We start from the raw sequence: 16,029 nt of genomic DNA, 5'->3' as shown, positions 1-16,029 counted from the left end.
ACCGCGCCTCGGGCCCGGCCGCTGCCGCCTCACGCTGGGGGGGGGGCGTGGCCAGGCACGCGGTGGGCGTGGTATGCACGAAGTGGGCGTGGCCACACGCTGGGTGGGCGTGGCCACGCGCGGGCGGCCCCGTGCGTCCCGCCGAGGGGCGGAGCCACCGCGCTCCCTCCCCCCATCCGGGGCGGGGATTGGCTGGGCCCGGCGGTCTCGCGAGATCTTCCCCCCCCCCTTTTCCTCCCCCCCCTTTTCCGTTGCCGTCCCGCGCGGCGCGGCCCGGCGGGATCCTTCCAGAAGTGCCCGGCCTCGCCCCGCCCCCTCCCGCCAAGCCCCGCCCCCCTCCGCGCCGCGCCGCCGCCGCCGCGCATTTAAAGGGGCCGCGCCTCAACTCGCCTCAGTGCAGAGCGGCGGGGCCGGGCCGGGCGGCGCCATGTCGGTGGTGGGCATCGACCTGGGCTTCCAGAGCTGCTACGTGGCCGTGGCCCGAGCCGGCGGCATCGAGACCGTCGCCAACGAGTACAGCGACCGCAGCACGCCGTGAGTCGGCCGGGGGGCCCGGGGGGGGCCGGGGGGGGCAGCTCCGTGAGGCGAGGCCCGGGGCCTGTGAGGCGCGGGGGGGGGGGGGGGTCGGGGCCTGTGAGGCGATTGGGGGGGGAGGGGGGGGCTCCGCGGCTTTGTTCCGGGCCTGAGGTGGGCTGGGGGGGCTGAGGGGGGCTCCACGGGATAAGAAATGGAGGAAAATGCCCCCAGCCCGCCGGCTGTGCTGCGGGGAGGGCCGGGCTCGCGTATCCCGGTAGTGCAGACAATAATTGTAGGGGTATCAGGGGGATGTTTAACGTGAGGCGTCTCGGAGCGGCTCCCAGGAGCTGTGGGAGCCGGGTCCCGGGGAGCTGCGGTGTGCCCGGGGTACCTGGGGGGCTGCACGGATCCACACTGAAGGAGAGGGGAGATGCTGGAAGTCACCCGGCACAGCGCGCTGCCCAGGAGATAATTTATCCACCCCTTCCTATTACACATTATCTTATATTCATAGAATCACAAAATCACAGAGTATCCTGCGTGAGAAGGGACCCACAGGAATCACCGAGTCCAGCTCCTGGCACCACACAGGTCAACCCAAAAATTATATTGAGAATGCCCTTAGCGGTGCTTCACTCTCAGGCGCTGTTCTGGTTCCTTCAGACACTGAGGGCCTGCAGAAAGCAGCGCCCTGAGCAGGCACATCCATGCTGAGAGGTGGGCACAGCCACCAAAATGTCCTGAAAGCAGAGGGCCTGGCTCAGCAAGTGAGCTTTGTGAGCCCTGCCCAACGCTCCCCTTGCAGCTCTGGGGCCTGGCTGGTGCTGTGACCGAACCTGCTTGTGGCTCTGCTGTGCTCCTACAACCCTGCGGGGTTTGGATTTGTACATCCAAAAGTGGTGCCGCACAGCTGTCCTTGGAAGTGGCGTTCCTGAAATGCAGAAGTGGAGGAGATAAAGCTAGAGGCGGGAGGAGGATTAAGGCAGTTTCCTTACCCACGAGGAAGAGGGTGCTTGAGTTACACCGAGTAGCTGTGAGTGACCTTAGGAGGCCGGTGCTGTGTTTCGGTGTGGTGGCAGCGTGCTGCTGGGGCTGTGGGTGTCTGCCAAAATAGGGGCAGGCAGGGCAGTGCCTGCAGGTAGCTGCGAGGTGCAGCAGGGAGGTCAAAGCCCTCCTTCAGTTGCTGCCTTAGACCTCAGCTGACCTTCACTGCGATTATGTTTCTATTTAAAATGCTACAGCAAGTTACTCAACTTCCAGTAAGTTGTGTAATTAATAGTGTAATTTGTACTTAATGGGTTACCCTGGCTGCTTTGAAGCAATTTGGGGAATGAGGCTGGCGGGCTGCTCCCCCCTCAGTTACGGTTCTGCTGGGCTGCCCCGGTGCCGTGGGGCTGTCCAGGGGCACGGCTGCCTCCGTGCTGAGCAGGTGCAAGCGTGGTTAACGCAGATGTGTGCTCCTAGAACTGAAGTTATTCCAGATCTGTAATGCAGCCTGCCTGTTTGGTCACAGTGCTCTAACCCTTTCTGGAGACAACCCCCACCTCGAGGTACCAGTCTGACAGGGCTGCAGAGCTCTGCCCTAATGCAGGGAGCGGCGGTGTGCTGAACGCTGCCGATGGCTCCTGTGTTTAGCAGCTGCATGTCCTTTCCTTCAGGAGAAAGGCACAGATTCACCTTCATGCCAGAATTTCTTTCTGGAGAGCCAGGTGAATTAATAACGAGCTTCCTGCTCGGTGCTGGTCAGGTTTCTAGCTGTAGCACTGCAGCTCCTGTTCCTTCCAGTGTGGGCCTTGGGGTTTGCCTAGCGCCAACGAGCCTTGCTCTTCATTAACTAATCCCATGAATAATTGCTTTAGAAGGTTTATTCTCCAAACGTTAATTTGGTTGTAATATTTGCTTAAGGGGATGGGCCTTGTTTCATCTATTAAGCTATTAATAAATTGGGTGCATATATTTTCAAAATGAAAACCCAAGGTAATTATCTCCGTCCCTCCGTTCTGTTTCTGACAGTTTCTGTTCAGAGGACCAATTCTAAACATTGGGCAGAATTGGAATTTGTTTCTTGGGGCAGCCCGGTGGCATAATCCTGCTGTAAAGCTGTCTCGTTTGCTGCACAGAGATCACTGGGCTGTGAATGTCTCATTAATAGCAACGATCTGCATAATGGCAGCCTTTCCTCTGTAACTACTTCAGTGGTATGAGGAGCTTGGATTTACTTTAGGGTTGATACAGTTTGCTAAATATGTAAGTCAAGGAGCTTAGTAGGGCTAGGAATATCTCCAAAAGGAGGTTTTCTTCTGTTTTCTTAGAACTGCAAGCTCTAAGCAGAGCTTGAGGTGAAGTACAGTTTTTCTTTGTTAATCTGCATTTTTCTTTCAGTGAGTGCAGATGAAACCCATGAGCACCAGTCTTCATCTGCATTTTTTTTTCTTCCTGTGCTTGAAGGGTTTACTTAAACTGAGGAGTTTAATGAGCATTTTGTATAGATATGTAGGGGTAACTTTTTAATATTTGACTTGCCTCTTCTTTCTTCTGATCAGTTGATTGTTTCCTGTATTATTGGCTAACAATTTATCTTTGGGTGATGTACAAGGATAATTATTAAGATCAGTGTCTACCCCTTTATTACTTAGCTATAGAACTTGTTGTAGTGTGAATGAGTTCTAGTGCTGCTCTTCAGTGAGGAGCAGCACAGCTTTTAAGTTGGAAACTGGGTGCCTGCTTCTTTCCAGAGGTCACAGGAATAGATTCCCTGTATGCAAAGCAATCAACTTTCTTAATGCACCAAATGTTAATTGTCAACACTCCTACCAAAAAGCATTGACTGCTGATGTTCAGTGCAGGGGTACCAATTGCTACCAATCTTTGTTCTTGTTCTAGATCATGTATAGCCTTTGGACCCAAGAATCGCTCGATTGGTGCTGCAGCTAAAAGCCAGGTGAGTGTACAGTTTGGGTGAAAGCAGCTTCAGTGGTCAAAAATCAGGCTATCACAGGCTTTCTCATATGTGAAGCTTAAAAGGGCTCTGAACTGGCTTCCTAGTGTCTAACTGTGACAAACAGCTGAACTTAATTCAGTTGTTCAGTTTGTAATGCTGCTCTATCATCTTGGATAGGAATATAAGGGTGTGTTTAATGGGGGGAAAAACCGTTTTTGCCTCAAATCTGAAACCCTTTGGCTTCAGAACTTACATTTGTAACAAGCAATAGTGTTTCAGCCTACCTTAGCTTATCTCTCTGGATTAGGGTAGTTTTTTAATTGCGGCTATATTCCATAAAACTCTTCAAGGGCATACGTGTAGTAGAAAGGGGACAAACCTGATTATCTCATATAGCTCCTTGACTCTTCATGCTTGAGTTACAGCCTAAATGTCTCAAACTTTCTTACTCAAGAGTTTATGTTTGTGTAGGTAGGTAAATGTGCTTTAAGGACCAAGAAGAAGTTTAGCTGACTTGTTCTGCTCATGACGTTTGGGTCCTGCTGTATTGTATATTGTGTTGCTGTGAAACAGCAGTCAAACTTTTTTTGGAGTGCTCTACAGGAAGTGACTATTCAAATGCTTGATTTTTCGTAGCCTAAATACCTAGAGATGTGTGAAGATTCAGTGTCTAGAACACAAAAATGACTGGACACAATCATGGCACTCGAGCAGAACTGCACTAGAATTCAATGCAGATGTTCTTCTGGAATTGGGTGTCTGCTTAGCTTAAAGAAATGCATTGATACAGAGATCCAGTAGATAATGAGGTTTGTCATGCAGAAAGTAGACTTACAGGAAGTCAAACCAAACAAACCCAGGTTACTTAAGAAATACATTTCACTGGAACTGAATCACAGGTAAACATTGTCAGCTTGAACATTATTGTGAGTATATCTTGTAGTATAAATGGAAGGATTAAATTAGGATACTAGTTTATTGTGTGAAACATCAATGATTTTCTCACTTCTACATTTGCACTGATCTTTGCTGTTTAAAAAAAACCTTACCTTTTGTCAGTTAAATCAAGTTGACAGTATCATCTTGGGGTCCTCCTGACTTTTTAAAGCTTCCTGACAAGGTCCTGTTCTGTAAGAATACCCACCTGTTGACTGTCACATGCATGTGATGGACCTGATGTGGAATCTGCATCACTATGCTTGTTACACTTGGTAACTTACTGGCTACAGCACAGTAGAAAGGTAGGGTGGTAGGAAACAGGTAAATGGGGAAGACGCTTTCTTGTATCTTATGTATGCACTATGAGAATGAAATGCTAACTACTTTGTGGTTTTGATAGACCCTTGGCTCAGTTTTCAGGCATACATTTTACTTTAAATCTTTAATTCTTGTAGGTTACCTGAGAGATCAGAGGGAAGCTGCCTTCTAGCATCTGCCCTGATACTATTAAGATACCAATGACAAATCTTCAGCAAGAGAAGCCTGAGAACCAAACTCTGTGTAGCTGTGTAGTCTTCTGTTTGAAATTCAGATGTTCCCCTGACAAGTTGTATTAAAGATTTCTTTTCCTCTAGGTTATTTCAAATGCAAAGAATACAGTACAAAGTTTTAAAAGATTTCATGGTCGTGCATTCTCAGATCCCTTTGTTCAAGCTGAAAAAACGAGCCTTGCCTATGAACTTGTCCAGCTGCCAACAGGTTCAACTGGCATCAAGGTAAGTCTGGAGTATTTTAAAGAACAAGGAGAAGAAAGTGATGCTTCCATTTATCTCTTGGTTTTGGATCTACCTGCTGTGACTTCTGTTCTTTTCTGACTATAAAAATCAAATCTTAAATAAAAGGTGAATAATGCAGGTGGTCTTACCAAGTGCTAGGTGAGACTGATTTTGCAGTTATTTTTCCTTGCAAAGTCGGTTCAACACAGACCACTTTATCAATGCATTTCTTTCTGTGGTGGGTTTGGAAGGCAGCTATTTGACCAACATACTTAATTTAGCTGCTGCTCATATATTGCAAGGATGTAAGAGGTGAGCTTTACATGTCAGGTAAAGTGGCAGAAATTTCCTTTTGAACCCATACCTGGATCTCTGATCCGGATTTTAGCAATAACTGGTCAACTTACTTCAGAGCAGCGGGGAGAGAAGTATCCTAGACACTGTTGAACAATCAAGACTCAAAACTGTGCCCAAAGTAGCATTGTCTATATGAATTCTCAAATGCATATTCCAGTGTTATGTATTTTACTTGCTGTACATAAGATGGGGCTGCATTAGTTTTGAAGCTTCTTTTCAGTGAAGACCGTGTAATGTACATACAACTTCTATTTGAAGGTCATGTATATGGAAGAAGAAAGAAACTTTACTATTGAACAGGTGACTGGAATGCTTCTTACCAAATTAAAAGAGACAGCTGAGAATGCGCTTAAGAAGCCTGTAGTTGACTGTGTTGTTTCGGTAAGTATGTGATAACCAAGGCTTCTGTACGTTGTTAGTGTCATAAACTGAAAAGGCCTTAGGTTTAATTGGCAGTTTAATGCTATTACCAGTGTCTCGGGTCTTTCTCTTCTACTTCAGACTGAGTCTTATTCATGTCTTCCCCAAAGCTGGACTTACTTTGCTAATGACAGAGTGCCTTCAATTTCTGCTGTTTATCAGAATACTTGATATGTTTCTTGTTCTGTGCTCCTAAAATGAGTGGTTTGTGAGAGGGAGTGAAGGAAGGTTCACACCTCTTGCCTTTTCAGCTGTGATAGAGGGGGAAGAACAGGGATGTAATGAACATCGAAACAAATTGGAAGGGTAACTCTCGGGTGGGGTGTGAAGGAAAGCTGCTGTGCTCTGTGCAGTCTCTACATGTTTGTGTGACTGTTTGCTATGGATGGGTCTTAAATGCTAATAATGAATATCTGATCTTGCAGGTTCCATGCTTCTACACAGATGCAGAAAGGAGGTCTGTGATGGATGCTACACAGATTGCTGGTCTCAACTGTCTGAGAATAATCAATGAAACAACTGCAGGTAATGTCTTACTTTCTCTCCCTTTAAATCACTTATCACTGTAGTTTTATTAGATAAAATGGTTTCTAATTTGTCACTGATCCATGTCCTCTGGAATAACTGCTGGCCATTAAGTTTCCAAAGCCCACTATTCATTACTTTATAGGCATAAAGATGCTTCTGGAATACCTGTTTAATGGAGCGGTATCTCTTCTAGGAGGGGCTAATACTGCTTAGTGTTCTTCCATGTTATTTTTACATCAGGATTATATTTAACAAGAAAACTCTGTAGCTTGAAAAATAAGATGAAATGTTAATGCTCTTTACTGCTGTACCAGCTACTACTTAAAGGAATTACAAATCTGAATGCCCTAACTGTACCAACTCTTGTTTCTGTGTAGTTGCCCTTGCATATGGAATCTATAAGCAAGACCTGCCTGCCCTAGAAGAGAAGCCACGGAATGTTGTGTTTGTGGATATGGGGCACTCTGCATACCAAGTTTCTGTCTGCGCATTCAACAAAGGAAAACTGAAAGTAAAGAATCTGTTACTCATTTATTTTAAGTACCAATAGAAATATTCATCAGTGCATATGCTGTTACAGGCAAGCTTGCCTGTCTTTACCTAAGCATGTCCAGGCAGCTCAATTTGTATTTTTAAACTTGCACTTTAGAGTTGAAAGTAGGGCAGGGAATGAGGGAGCTTTTTGAATGATATGTAGAAGAAGCAAACGTACATTGATCAGTGTACTTTGGCAAAGAATGAAAAGCTTGGATTCAATTTTTACAGATGTTTGGGTGCTGCTTTCAAAACAAAAAATACTCAAGTCATAAGATCTAGTGTGAAAACAAATTCCTAGAAAGGTGTAGGTGCAGTCTTCTGTTTTGAATGCTTACTGTGGTGCTCATGTAAGAGTAATTTTTCTTAATGACTAAGGAAAAAAAGGGGAAGCTAAGCAAGTTAGTGTACTTCAGTGTAAGTTGCCAAGATGCTACTGTTTTGCCACAAATGTTAGCATTTATTAGTTAGCTTTTTTAGTCAGGATTTCTGCAGGTCCAGTTGTTTTCCCTTCACTAGAGAAACAAAGTGAAAGCATAGGGAAGTGAAACAAGAAGGCAAAAGTTATGAAAATATACACTTTGTAGTTGTTTCCTTTTATGAAGAAACTTCACCTAGTTTGTGCTTCTCAAACTTGTTTCTGCTGTTCTGAAGCTGTAGAAGTATTGAAGAGATGCTTTTGGATATAAACAGTGCTGGATAGCAAAGCAGTTAAAAATGTAGAAACTGAACCTTGTTCAGTCTCACAGAACCTACACTGTGTGAAGTATCAAGCTCACAATGTTAGAGTAGAATCAGCTGAGGACTGCAGGTGTTCTTCAGGCAATTCCATCATCAAAAATGAGCATGTATTAGTAAATTAGCCACTTTTTAGCATTTGGGGTAATGGATATCCTTCTCTTGGAGCATGTGTGTTTGCTGTCATTTGAGAAAATTATCATTCACAAAGAGGTCAAATACTTGTAGAGCTGCTAGCACTTGTCTGTTAATGATAGCTTTCTCTGATAACATTTTGAACATAGCTAGTACCAGGTACAAGTCATAGGTAAACCTCTGCTCAGGTTTGGTAGGCTTTTTAAAAAGACTTTAGGATGTGTACAACTACTACTGCAGCTGTAACTCATGCTAGACATCAGATATTAGTGAGGCACCTGCTAGTGAGGTTGCCCTGAAATAAAAACTCACTGGCAGCAAGAATTAAGCTATGTCCCGTAGTCATCTCATACATTGCACAATATTATTTGGAAAGGGGTTAGCCTTCTAGACAAGGCTCATCAAAAGATCCCTTACTGGCAAGGGCAGGATATAGATGAACAGTAATGGATCCTTTTGTTGTGCCTGTGCCAGTGTTTCTTCATCTGCAGTAATGCTGTGATAGGCTTGCTTTGATTCAAAGCTATGTTGAAACAGTGCTTTGACATTAACTACTGATCAGTTTCACTGAAGCAATGATTGATTGTACTATTACTGAAGAGTTCAATTTTCTTAAGGTTCTTGCTACAGCATTTGACACAACACTCGGAGGCAGGAAATTTGATGAAATGTTAGTTGAATACTTTTGTGAAGAATTTGGAAAGAAATATAAATTAGACATCAAGTCAAAGATACGTGCATTACTGAGGCTATACCAAGAATGTGAAAAACTGAAAAAACTGATGAGCGCTAATGCCTCTGATCTCCCAATGAACATTGAATGCTTCATGAATGACATAGACGTGTCTGGAACAATGAACAGGTAATGTATATACTTTTACAAAGGTAAGCTGTAGAGCGTACTTCATTCAAGTTCCTTCCTTCTGGGAGGAAACTTGGTATAAAGTACTGGTGTTCAGGATTGGTGGGAGGAGGGAAATGTAAGAGAAGCTTGTGCAGGGGTTCTGCTTGAAATGATGATCTCTAAAGGCAGCTCAGTGGCCTTGAACTAAGAGGAAGGGCTATAAAGGTTGCAAGTATGCCTAGATTACTAGGAACAGATGTGAAATAACTAAGTGTAAAGCTAGGACTGGGGAGAGTACACACTGCAGCATTTTAAAATTATTTCAATCTTAGCATCCTGTTTTATTTGCAGCTTTAACTAGCTTATGGTATGCTATAGTTTTATTTTTGGTGTCTTCTAACAGAAGCAAATTTTTAGAGATGTGTGATGGACTCCTTGCAAGAGTAGAAGCACCCCTTCGCAGTGTGCTGGAGCAAGCCAGTAAGTGTGTATTCGTTCTGTATTCTGCATGCAGAAAGGAGATGTCCTTAATACAAGCTTCCTCTGGCTGCTGACAGAACTTGGGCAGGCTGATTAGCACAGCTAACCTTTTCTGGCTTAGTTTTAAGCTTTCTAGAACCTTTTCACAGAATCTAAGACCTGAAATTCTTACTGCTTAGAAATTTAGAACAAGCTTATAATAACAAGCTTATAATAACGGTTGGTCTAGTATAATGTAGTTTACAATGTCAGTGTATTCACTTAAAACAGAACAGTTTATTCAATAAACTAATGTCTGACTCCTTTCTAGAGTTAAAGAAGGAGGATATTTATGCGGTAGAAATAGTTGGTGGTACAACAAGAATCCCTGCTGTAAAAGAGAAGATCAGTAAATTTTTTGGCAAAGAAGTCAGTACAACTTTGAATGCAGATGAGGCTGTTGCACGAGGTTGTGCGCTGCAGGTAAAAAGTGCTGTGTGCTTTAGCTGTGAATATTTTTATTGAAATCCATAAATACTTGAGCTGAAGTCCACAGGTAACATGAAGATGACTTCATGTGCATCATAGACTGGATTCACATAAGCTCCAGCAAGGTGGCTGGGAAAAATGAGAGTGGCAGTTTTAAGTGACTCCTTTGTGCTGTTTGTATAAGCAAAATCAGTGTGTCAGTATAGTCTGCAGTGAAATATACACTCTGCTCCAGCTGTGGCTGGAAACTGGTAGTATGATAATGGTCATATGAGGACTTTCTTTCCTTTGCAGGCTCCTTTTGGGAGCCTAAATTAAACAAAGCTTTACAGGGCTACTGATAAACTTGTAATCTGGCAATTGCTTAATGATGTGGATGGAAATGAAAACTTGGGTTCTTGCTAATGGAAATCTGTCCTGAGCTGAGGCCAGAATCACCAAATGGCATAAGCAGTAGTAAATACTCTGTAGTTACTAGCGCTATGATCTTTTGAATGCACATTAATTTTGCTATGATCACCTTATTTTCCTCTTCAAATGCTTAATATGTGCTTATCTCTGTTCCATCTGTGGTACAAACCAGCTGTTGGAATGTAATCCGTTTAAAAAGGGGTTTTGTTATGATTTGTTCAAAAAAATCAAACCAACAACTGATACTGTCACTAAAACCTTTGGTTTACATTTTCTGATTCCTTGCACTGGCACTAAAAAAACTCAATGGCATGATTGTTCTAAATTAAAACATGTATTGATCATGACAGCTTCCTGAAAAGGAAGGGTACATAAACGCTTGTAGTGTTTACTATGCAGTTCCTGAGTCCATCAATCAGCATTAGTCTCCCTTAACTTAGAGTAATCCTACATGTTAAGCAGCTTAAATAGCTACTTGCTGAATTAAATTACTATTCACCTGAAGTCTGAATTTCTGTAATATAACTCCTTTGTTCTTTCAGTGTGCTATCTTATCCCCGGCTTTCAAAGTGAGAGAATTTTCTATCACAGACTTGATACCATATCCCATTTCTTTGCGATGGAATTCACCAGCAGAAGAAGGGTTAAGGTAAAAAATAATGTTCAGTCTTCTTGTGTGATTACATACAGCTTAAAACTAACTGATAACAACTAGAGGAGGTAGTACTTAGAACAATGTCCATCTAACATCTCAAACTTTGAGACCTTCACTGAAGTTAGTGACAGTAGGGGAGAAAAGGATGGCAAAGTTTAGCACTTCCTACATTGCTGTTGTGCTTACTTTCATATAAAACACCAGATCTTTTGTTACTTTTTAAGCTTTTCCATAAGTTGTAAAGAATATCTGGAAATGTTTTGCTAACTTTGTCAGAAGTGGCACCTCGTGCTAAACAAGTACTGTTTTCTCTTGCAGTGACTGTGAGGTCTTTCCCAAGAACCATCCTGCTCCATTTTCTAAAGTACTCACATTCTACAGAAAGGAACCTTTCACTCTTGAGGCATACTACAGCTCTCCCAAGGAACTGCCTTACCCAGATCCGGCTATAGGTAGTTAAGGCCATTCTGTGGTTTTAAACTTGATTAATCATCTTGTACATCTTTCCAGACTTCTTTTTAATTACATAGTCTGGAAAGTCTAATCTACTACAAATGCTGTAGGGACAGGTTTACAAAGCCATGAATCTGCAATAAAATCTATGGAGTAACATGAAGTTTATGGACAAGTATTCTAAAACCAGAGAATACTGATGCTGAAGCAAACCTGAAAGGGGCATACTCAGAACTGTGAGGTCTCATACTCTGATAAAAGTAACTCCAGATTTACAGCATACCATAGACAACTTCTAATAAGTGTCCTAGTATTGCTGATGAAAAGGTCAAACTGCTTGGATTGAGTAGGTTTTGATATCTTTAGAGTGTGTACTGGCAATCTGCTGCCAGCAATAGAATTTACTTAATTTCATGTGAAGTTAATCAAGTGTTTTTTCTTTCTGGGGTTGTTTAGCTCACTTCTTGGTTCAGAAGGTCACTCCTCAAACAGATGGATCCAGTTCAAAAGTGAAAGTCAAAGTTAGAGTAAATATCCATGGTATCTTCAGTGTTTCAAGTGCATCTCTAGTGGAAGTTCATAAATCTGATGAGAACGAAGAGCCTATGGAAACAGATCAGCATGCAAAAGAGGAAGAGGTAATGGACTTTGCTTGCTGTTAGCTACTTGGAAGACATCATGAAGCATAATTGGTCAGGTTCTGGAAAGTTTCTAGAAATTGTAAAAGGATTTAGTAGGTGTGTCTAGCACCTAAGATACAGGTGTGATTAGGTAGTGATTTATGTATGTCACACCTGTGACAGATCTCTTGAAACCATGACTTTGAGGTATACATGAATGTACTCTTGCCTAAAGAACATTAGGTGCAAGTAAAGTGATCAGCCTAAGAGCTGAAGCAGTGCTCTGCATATGCATTAAACTGAATCTTTTTATGGATTTCAGAAGATGCAGGTAGACCAGGAGGAGCAACAGAAGACTGAAGAACAACAGCAGGCCCAACCTGAAAATAAGGGAGAGTCTGAAGAAATGGAGGTAAAATAAAAATCTGGAAGATTACACGTTCTTCTGAATCTTACAGAAGAAGTTGTGTGTGAACATATCCACTACCTTTGTCATAGCTTTGGATGCTAAACTTGTATTTGAAATACTTGTTGTCTTTATTGTGAATGAGTTTTAAATACATGAATAGATTATTGCAGGCCTGTCAGGTGACCTTGTACTGGTAAAACGGGTGAACTCTTGCTCATAAAAGAAATCATAATTTTCAGTAACTTAAATACTAAAAGGCGGCATCAGGGTTGGGGCATCACCCCCATGACTGTAGCTAGTGTGCTGAGAAGAGGTCAGCAGTTGTGTTCTGACTCCTTTTGGCAGGTAGAATGTAAGAATGGTGATGTGCACTTCTAATGCTGATGTACTGACTTGTTAATACTTGTTTCTGTTGCCAATCATGAATACTCAGCTTGAACTAACTGATGATGCTGGTTTTTACTTTGAATATATTCCTTCAATGCAGACTTCTCAAGCTGACTCAAAAGACAAGAAAGTGGATCAGCCGCCTCAAGCCAAGAAGGCTAAAGTGAAGACTACTACAGTGGACCTTCCCATTGAGAATCAGCTGGTGTGGCAGATAGGGAAAGACATGCTGAATTTATTCATTGAGAATGAGGTAAACTCGTACTTGCCCAAGCTAAAAATGTCACTAGTAGATCTGGGGAGTTTTGCTGTTCATTAAGCTTGGTAAATGTCAGTGGTGGTTAGGGAAAGGTGAATACAGCACCTTTGGGGTGAACAACAGTGCCCCATAGAGCCAGAAATGTATTATTCTTGTTAAATGCTGTAACTCTTACTGGAGATGTGTTCTGCAGAAAAGATGGTGATATTCAGTGATTGTGTCCAAAATCAGCTATGGTTAAAAGCTGTTTGGCAGCTGCTACCATGATGGTGGCTGGTTCTTCATCTGGGGTAGACTGTGCTATGTTGGATGTCCCACCAATATTAAACTGAAATGAGATTTTCTTGATGTACTGTCTAGAAGAGTTCTGTTATCCATAGTTTGACTAAAGATTTTGAAATACTTAAGCATTTGTTAACAGGTATTGTGAAGACACCTGGTGAGGTAATTAGCTTCTTAGCCAACTAATTTGACAACTTGTTTGCAGGGTAAAATGATAATGCAGGATAAACTAGAGAAGGAGAGGAATGATGCCAAGAATGCAGTGGAAGAATATGTGTATGATATGAGAGACAAACTCTGCGGTATTTATGAGAAATTTGTTACTGAAGATGTAAGTACTGCTAGCTTGATCATCTTGTAATGTTTTCCTGCAATGACCAGTTGTATTTTAATAACCTTGGACTGTATTTAGTATGCTTTAGACTGCATCTTTAATACTTAAAATCTAAATTTGAAGAAATATCTTTAACCTTTCTGGCTGTGAAAATAATCTAAATGTGGACTACATACAAGTGGATGGTACCCAGGTTATATGGTGCTCAATTGCTGCATCTCTTTTGGAAAAGAGGCTGCTGTCAGTGTGTATTTTGACTGAAACAAACAAGGAACACTTGGACAATCTTTAAGGCAGTCTATTCTACTTCAGCTCTTGTCATTACTTAGGAATGGTTTCAAAATAGAAGAAGAGGCCAATCTGGGAGTATAGTAGGTGGGATTTGTCTGACTAAATGTGCTACCTGAACAGGTTGCATGGAAATCCTGTGGTATTAATTAGCTTTCCCTGGCATGCCATATGAGCTTGTTGTGATCATCACTCTAAGGTAGATGATTACATGTCATCAGGTGAATCACTCCAACCTCAGCTGTATCTCCATTGATTATAACAGCAGCTCTGCTGGCAAGGGGTCTGTGGTGCCTAGGTAATGTATATCAGCTAAAACTGGGACAAACCAAGTAAGATTCACGGCACCTTTGCTAAAGATAGGTTTCACTCTATGACCAAGTCTGAGAACATAGTAATGATGAGTATCAGAAGATGAGAAAAACAGGCTTTTGTGACAATACTGAGCTAAGCTCTTCCTTAAGCCTGGTCTCAGCCACTAAGCTTTACTGAATTTCTGTTTTTCAGTGAAAGTAGATTAACACTTTCAAAGTTCTTTACAAAAATGTTTCAGAAAGATTCCAGGCATCATTTAATACAGTCTGCAGTCTACTAGGATTATCTTGCCTAACTATTTTGTATTGATTGCTTCAGGATCGAAATAGTTTCACACTGAAGCTGGAAGATACAGAAAACTGGCTTTATGAAGATGGTGAAGACCAACCCAAACAAGTTTACATTGATAAATTAACAGAATTGAAGGTATGTGGTGAAGAGTTTGGGAATGTTGATGTGTCCTGTCAAATCTTGCAGCATTGTTGTGATTCGGAACGCTTTCTTGATAGCTGTTTTACTTTGTTTCAGACTCTGGGTCAGCCTATTCAAGCAAGATTTCAAGAATCAGAGGAAAGACCAAAAGCATTTGAGGACTTAGGGAAGCAGATTCAACAGTACATGAAGACTGTTCATGCATTCAAAGCAAAGGTATTTCCATGCTTAATTTCTGGCAAATACAAGGAAATAATGCAATAAAAATGCAATAAATAAAGCTTATTTTGAATTTTACTAAGGCTAATCAAAAAGATGGTGTAACCTCCTGATTAGCTGCTGAGTTCTGTCTGCCACATTTTCAGAAGTGGGCGTTGGCTTGAAAATGGCAGTCTAAATCAGATCTTGATCCCTCTTGGAGGGGAGAATAGCAGCAGTAGAACTTCAATTTTCTGTCTGATTAGATCTGTGGGTGTGCAGGCTAATTGCTCTGCTAACCAGAATTGCCTTCTAGTTCAGTCTTTGTAGAACTTTGTATGCTAATTCCTTTGAACTTTTAGCTTTAATTTGCATGCTTAAAGTACTTATTTACACAGCTACTACTAACCTGTTTCAGGATGAGCAGTATGACCATCTAGATGAAGCAGACGTAGCAAAAGTGGAGAAGAGTGCAAATGAAGCTATGGAGTGGATGAATAATAAACTTAATCTTCAAAACAAGAGAAGTCTTACTTTGGACCCAGTTATAAAAGCTAAAGACATACAAGCTAAAACTAAAGTAAGTCTTTATACACAATTCCTGGGTTTCACAAACCTGTTTCTTAATCTAGTTGTGTGCTAAGAGGAAGACTGAGAAATCTGTAACAGAAGGACAGTGGTGAGGTATTTCTGTTGGATGTGTACAAGGGAACATTACCTTTCAACTTTGGATACCTAGCTGGTGACAAAAGTAGATGTGGCAAACATGTTTGCATATTAACAGTTGTTCTTTAACTTCTAACAATATTTAATTTCCTTCCTAGGAGTTGACAAGTATTTGTAATCCTATAGTCACAAAGCCAAAACCCAAAGTTGAACTCCCAAAGGAGGAGCAGAAACCAGCTGAACCGAATGGACCAGTAGAAGGCCAGGGAGATGGCAACAGTGGGTCCCAGACTGCTGATGAACAGAGTGCTGCAGCTGCCCCAACAGCTACGGAAAAGAAGCTTCCTGAAATGGACATTGACTAAATTTCAGTACTTGTTTATATTATTGCAAACTACAATAAAGCTTTAAGTTGTTGACTTTGTATGTTCTGAATACAAATTGAAGCAAGTGGATACCACAGCACTCTTAGTACTATTTGGAGAGGTTTGGTCAGTGCCTAACATCAGAATACTTAGGTAGCAACTACTTGATCAAATAAGCAGTATTTCTTGCCATAGTCCATTGTAGCTAGAACTTCCTGGGAAGCCCTAAGCTGTCTCCTTTAAGCATGTTCAGGCCCAGTCTTCTTTTAAAGAAGTGAG

At 42.1% G+C, this 16,029-nt stretch overlaps 1 protein-coding gene across 1 annotated transcript; it reads left to right on the top strand.

Annotated features, from left to right (window-relative positions):
- Nucleotides 1–263: 263 nt before the first annotated feature.
- HSPA4 (heat shock protein family A (Hsp70) member 4) lies at nucleotides 264–15,804 on the top strand. Its single transcript, XM_068698441.1, has 19 exons — nucleotides 264–534; nucleotides 3,400–3,457; nucleotides 5,032–5,172; nucleotides 5,788–5,910; nucleotides 6,375–6,474; nucleotides 6,855–6,988; nucleotides 8,502–8,746; nucleotides 9,132–9,208; nucleotides 9,519–9,670; nucleotides 10,630–10,736; nucleotides 11,061–11,194; nucleotides 11,652–11,833; nucleotides 12,138–12,227; nucleotides 12,712–12,864; nucleotides 13,358–13,483; nucleotides 14,408–14,515; nucleotides 14,618–14,737; nucleotides 15,138–15,299; nucleotides 15,544–15,804. Exons 1-19 carry the CDS (start codon nucleotides 428–430, stop codon nucleotides 15,748–15,750), a joined length of 2,526 nt encoding a protein of 841 aa, XP_068554542.1. The 5' UTR covers nucleotides 264–427; the 3' UTR covers nucleotides 15,751–15,804.
- Nucleotides 15,805–16,029: the final 225 nt, after the last annotated feature.

Source organism: Anas acuta, chromosome 14 (assembly GCF_963932015.1).
Source record: "Anas acuta chromosome 14, bAnaAcu1.1, whole genome shotgun sequence".
Lineage (NCBI taxonomy): Eukaryota > Metazoa > Chordata > Aves > Anseriformes > Anatidae > Anas > Anas acuta.
The sequence above is the reverse complement of the archived record's forward strand: the minus strand, read 5'-3'. Positions and strand labels throughout refer to the sequence as shown.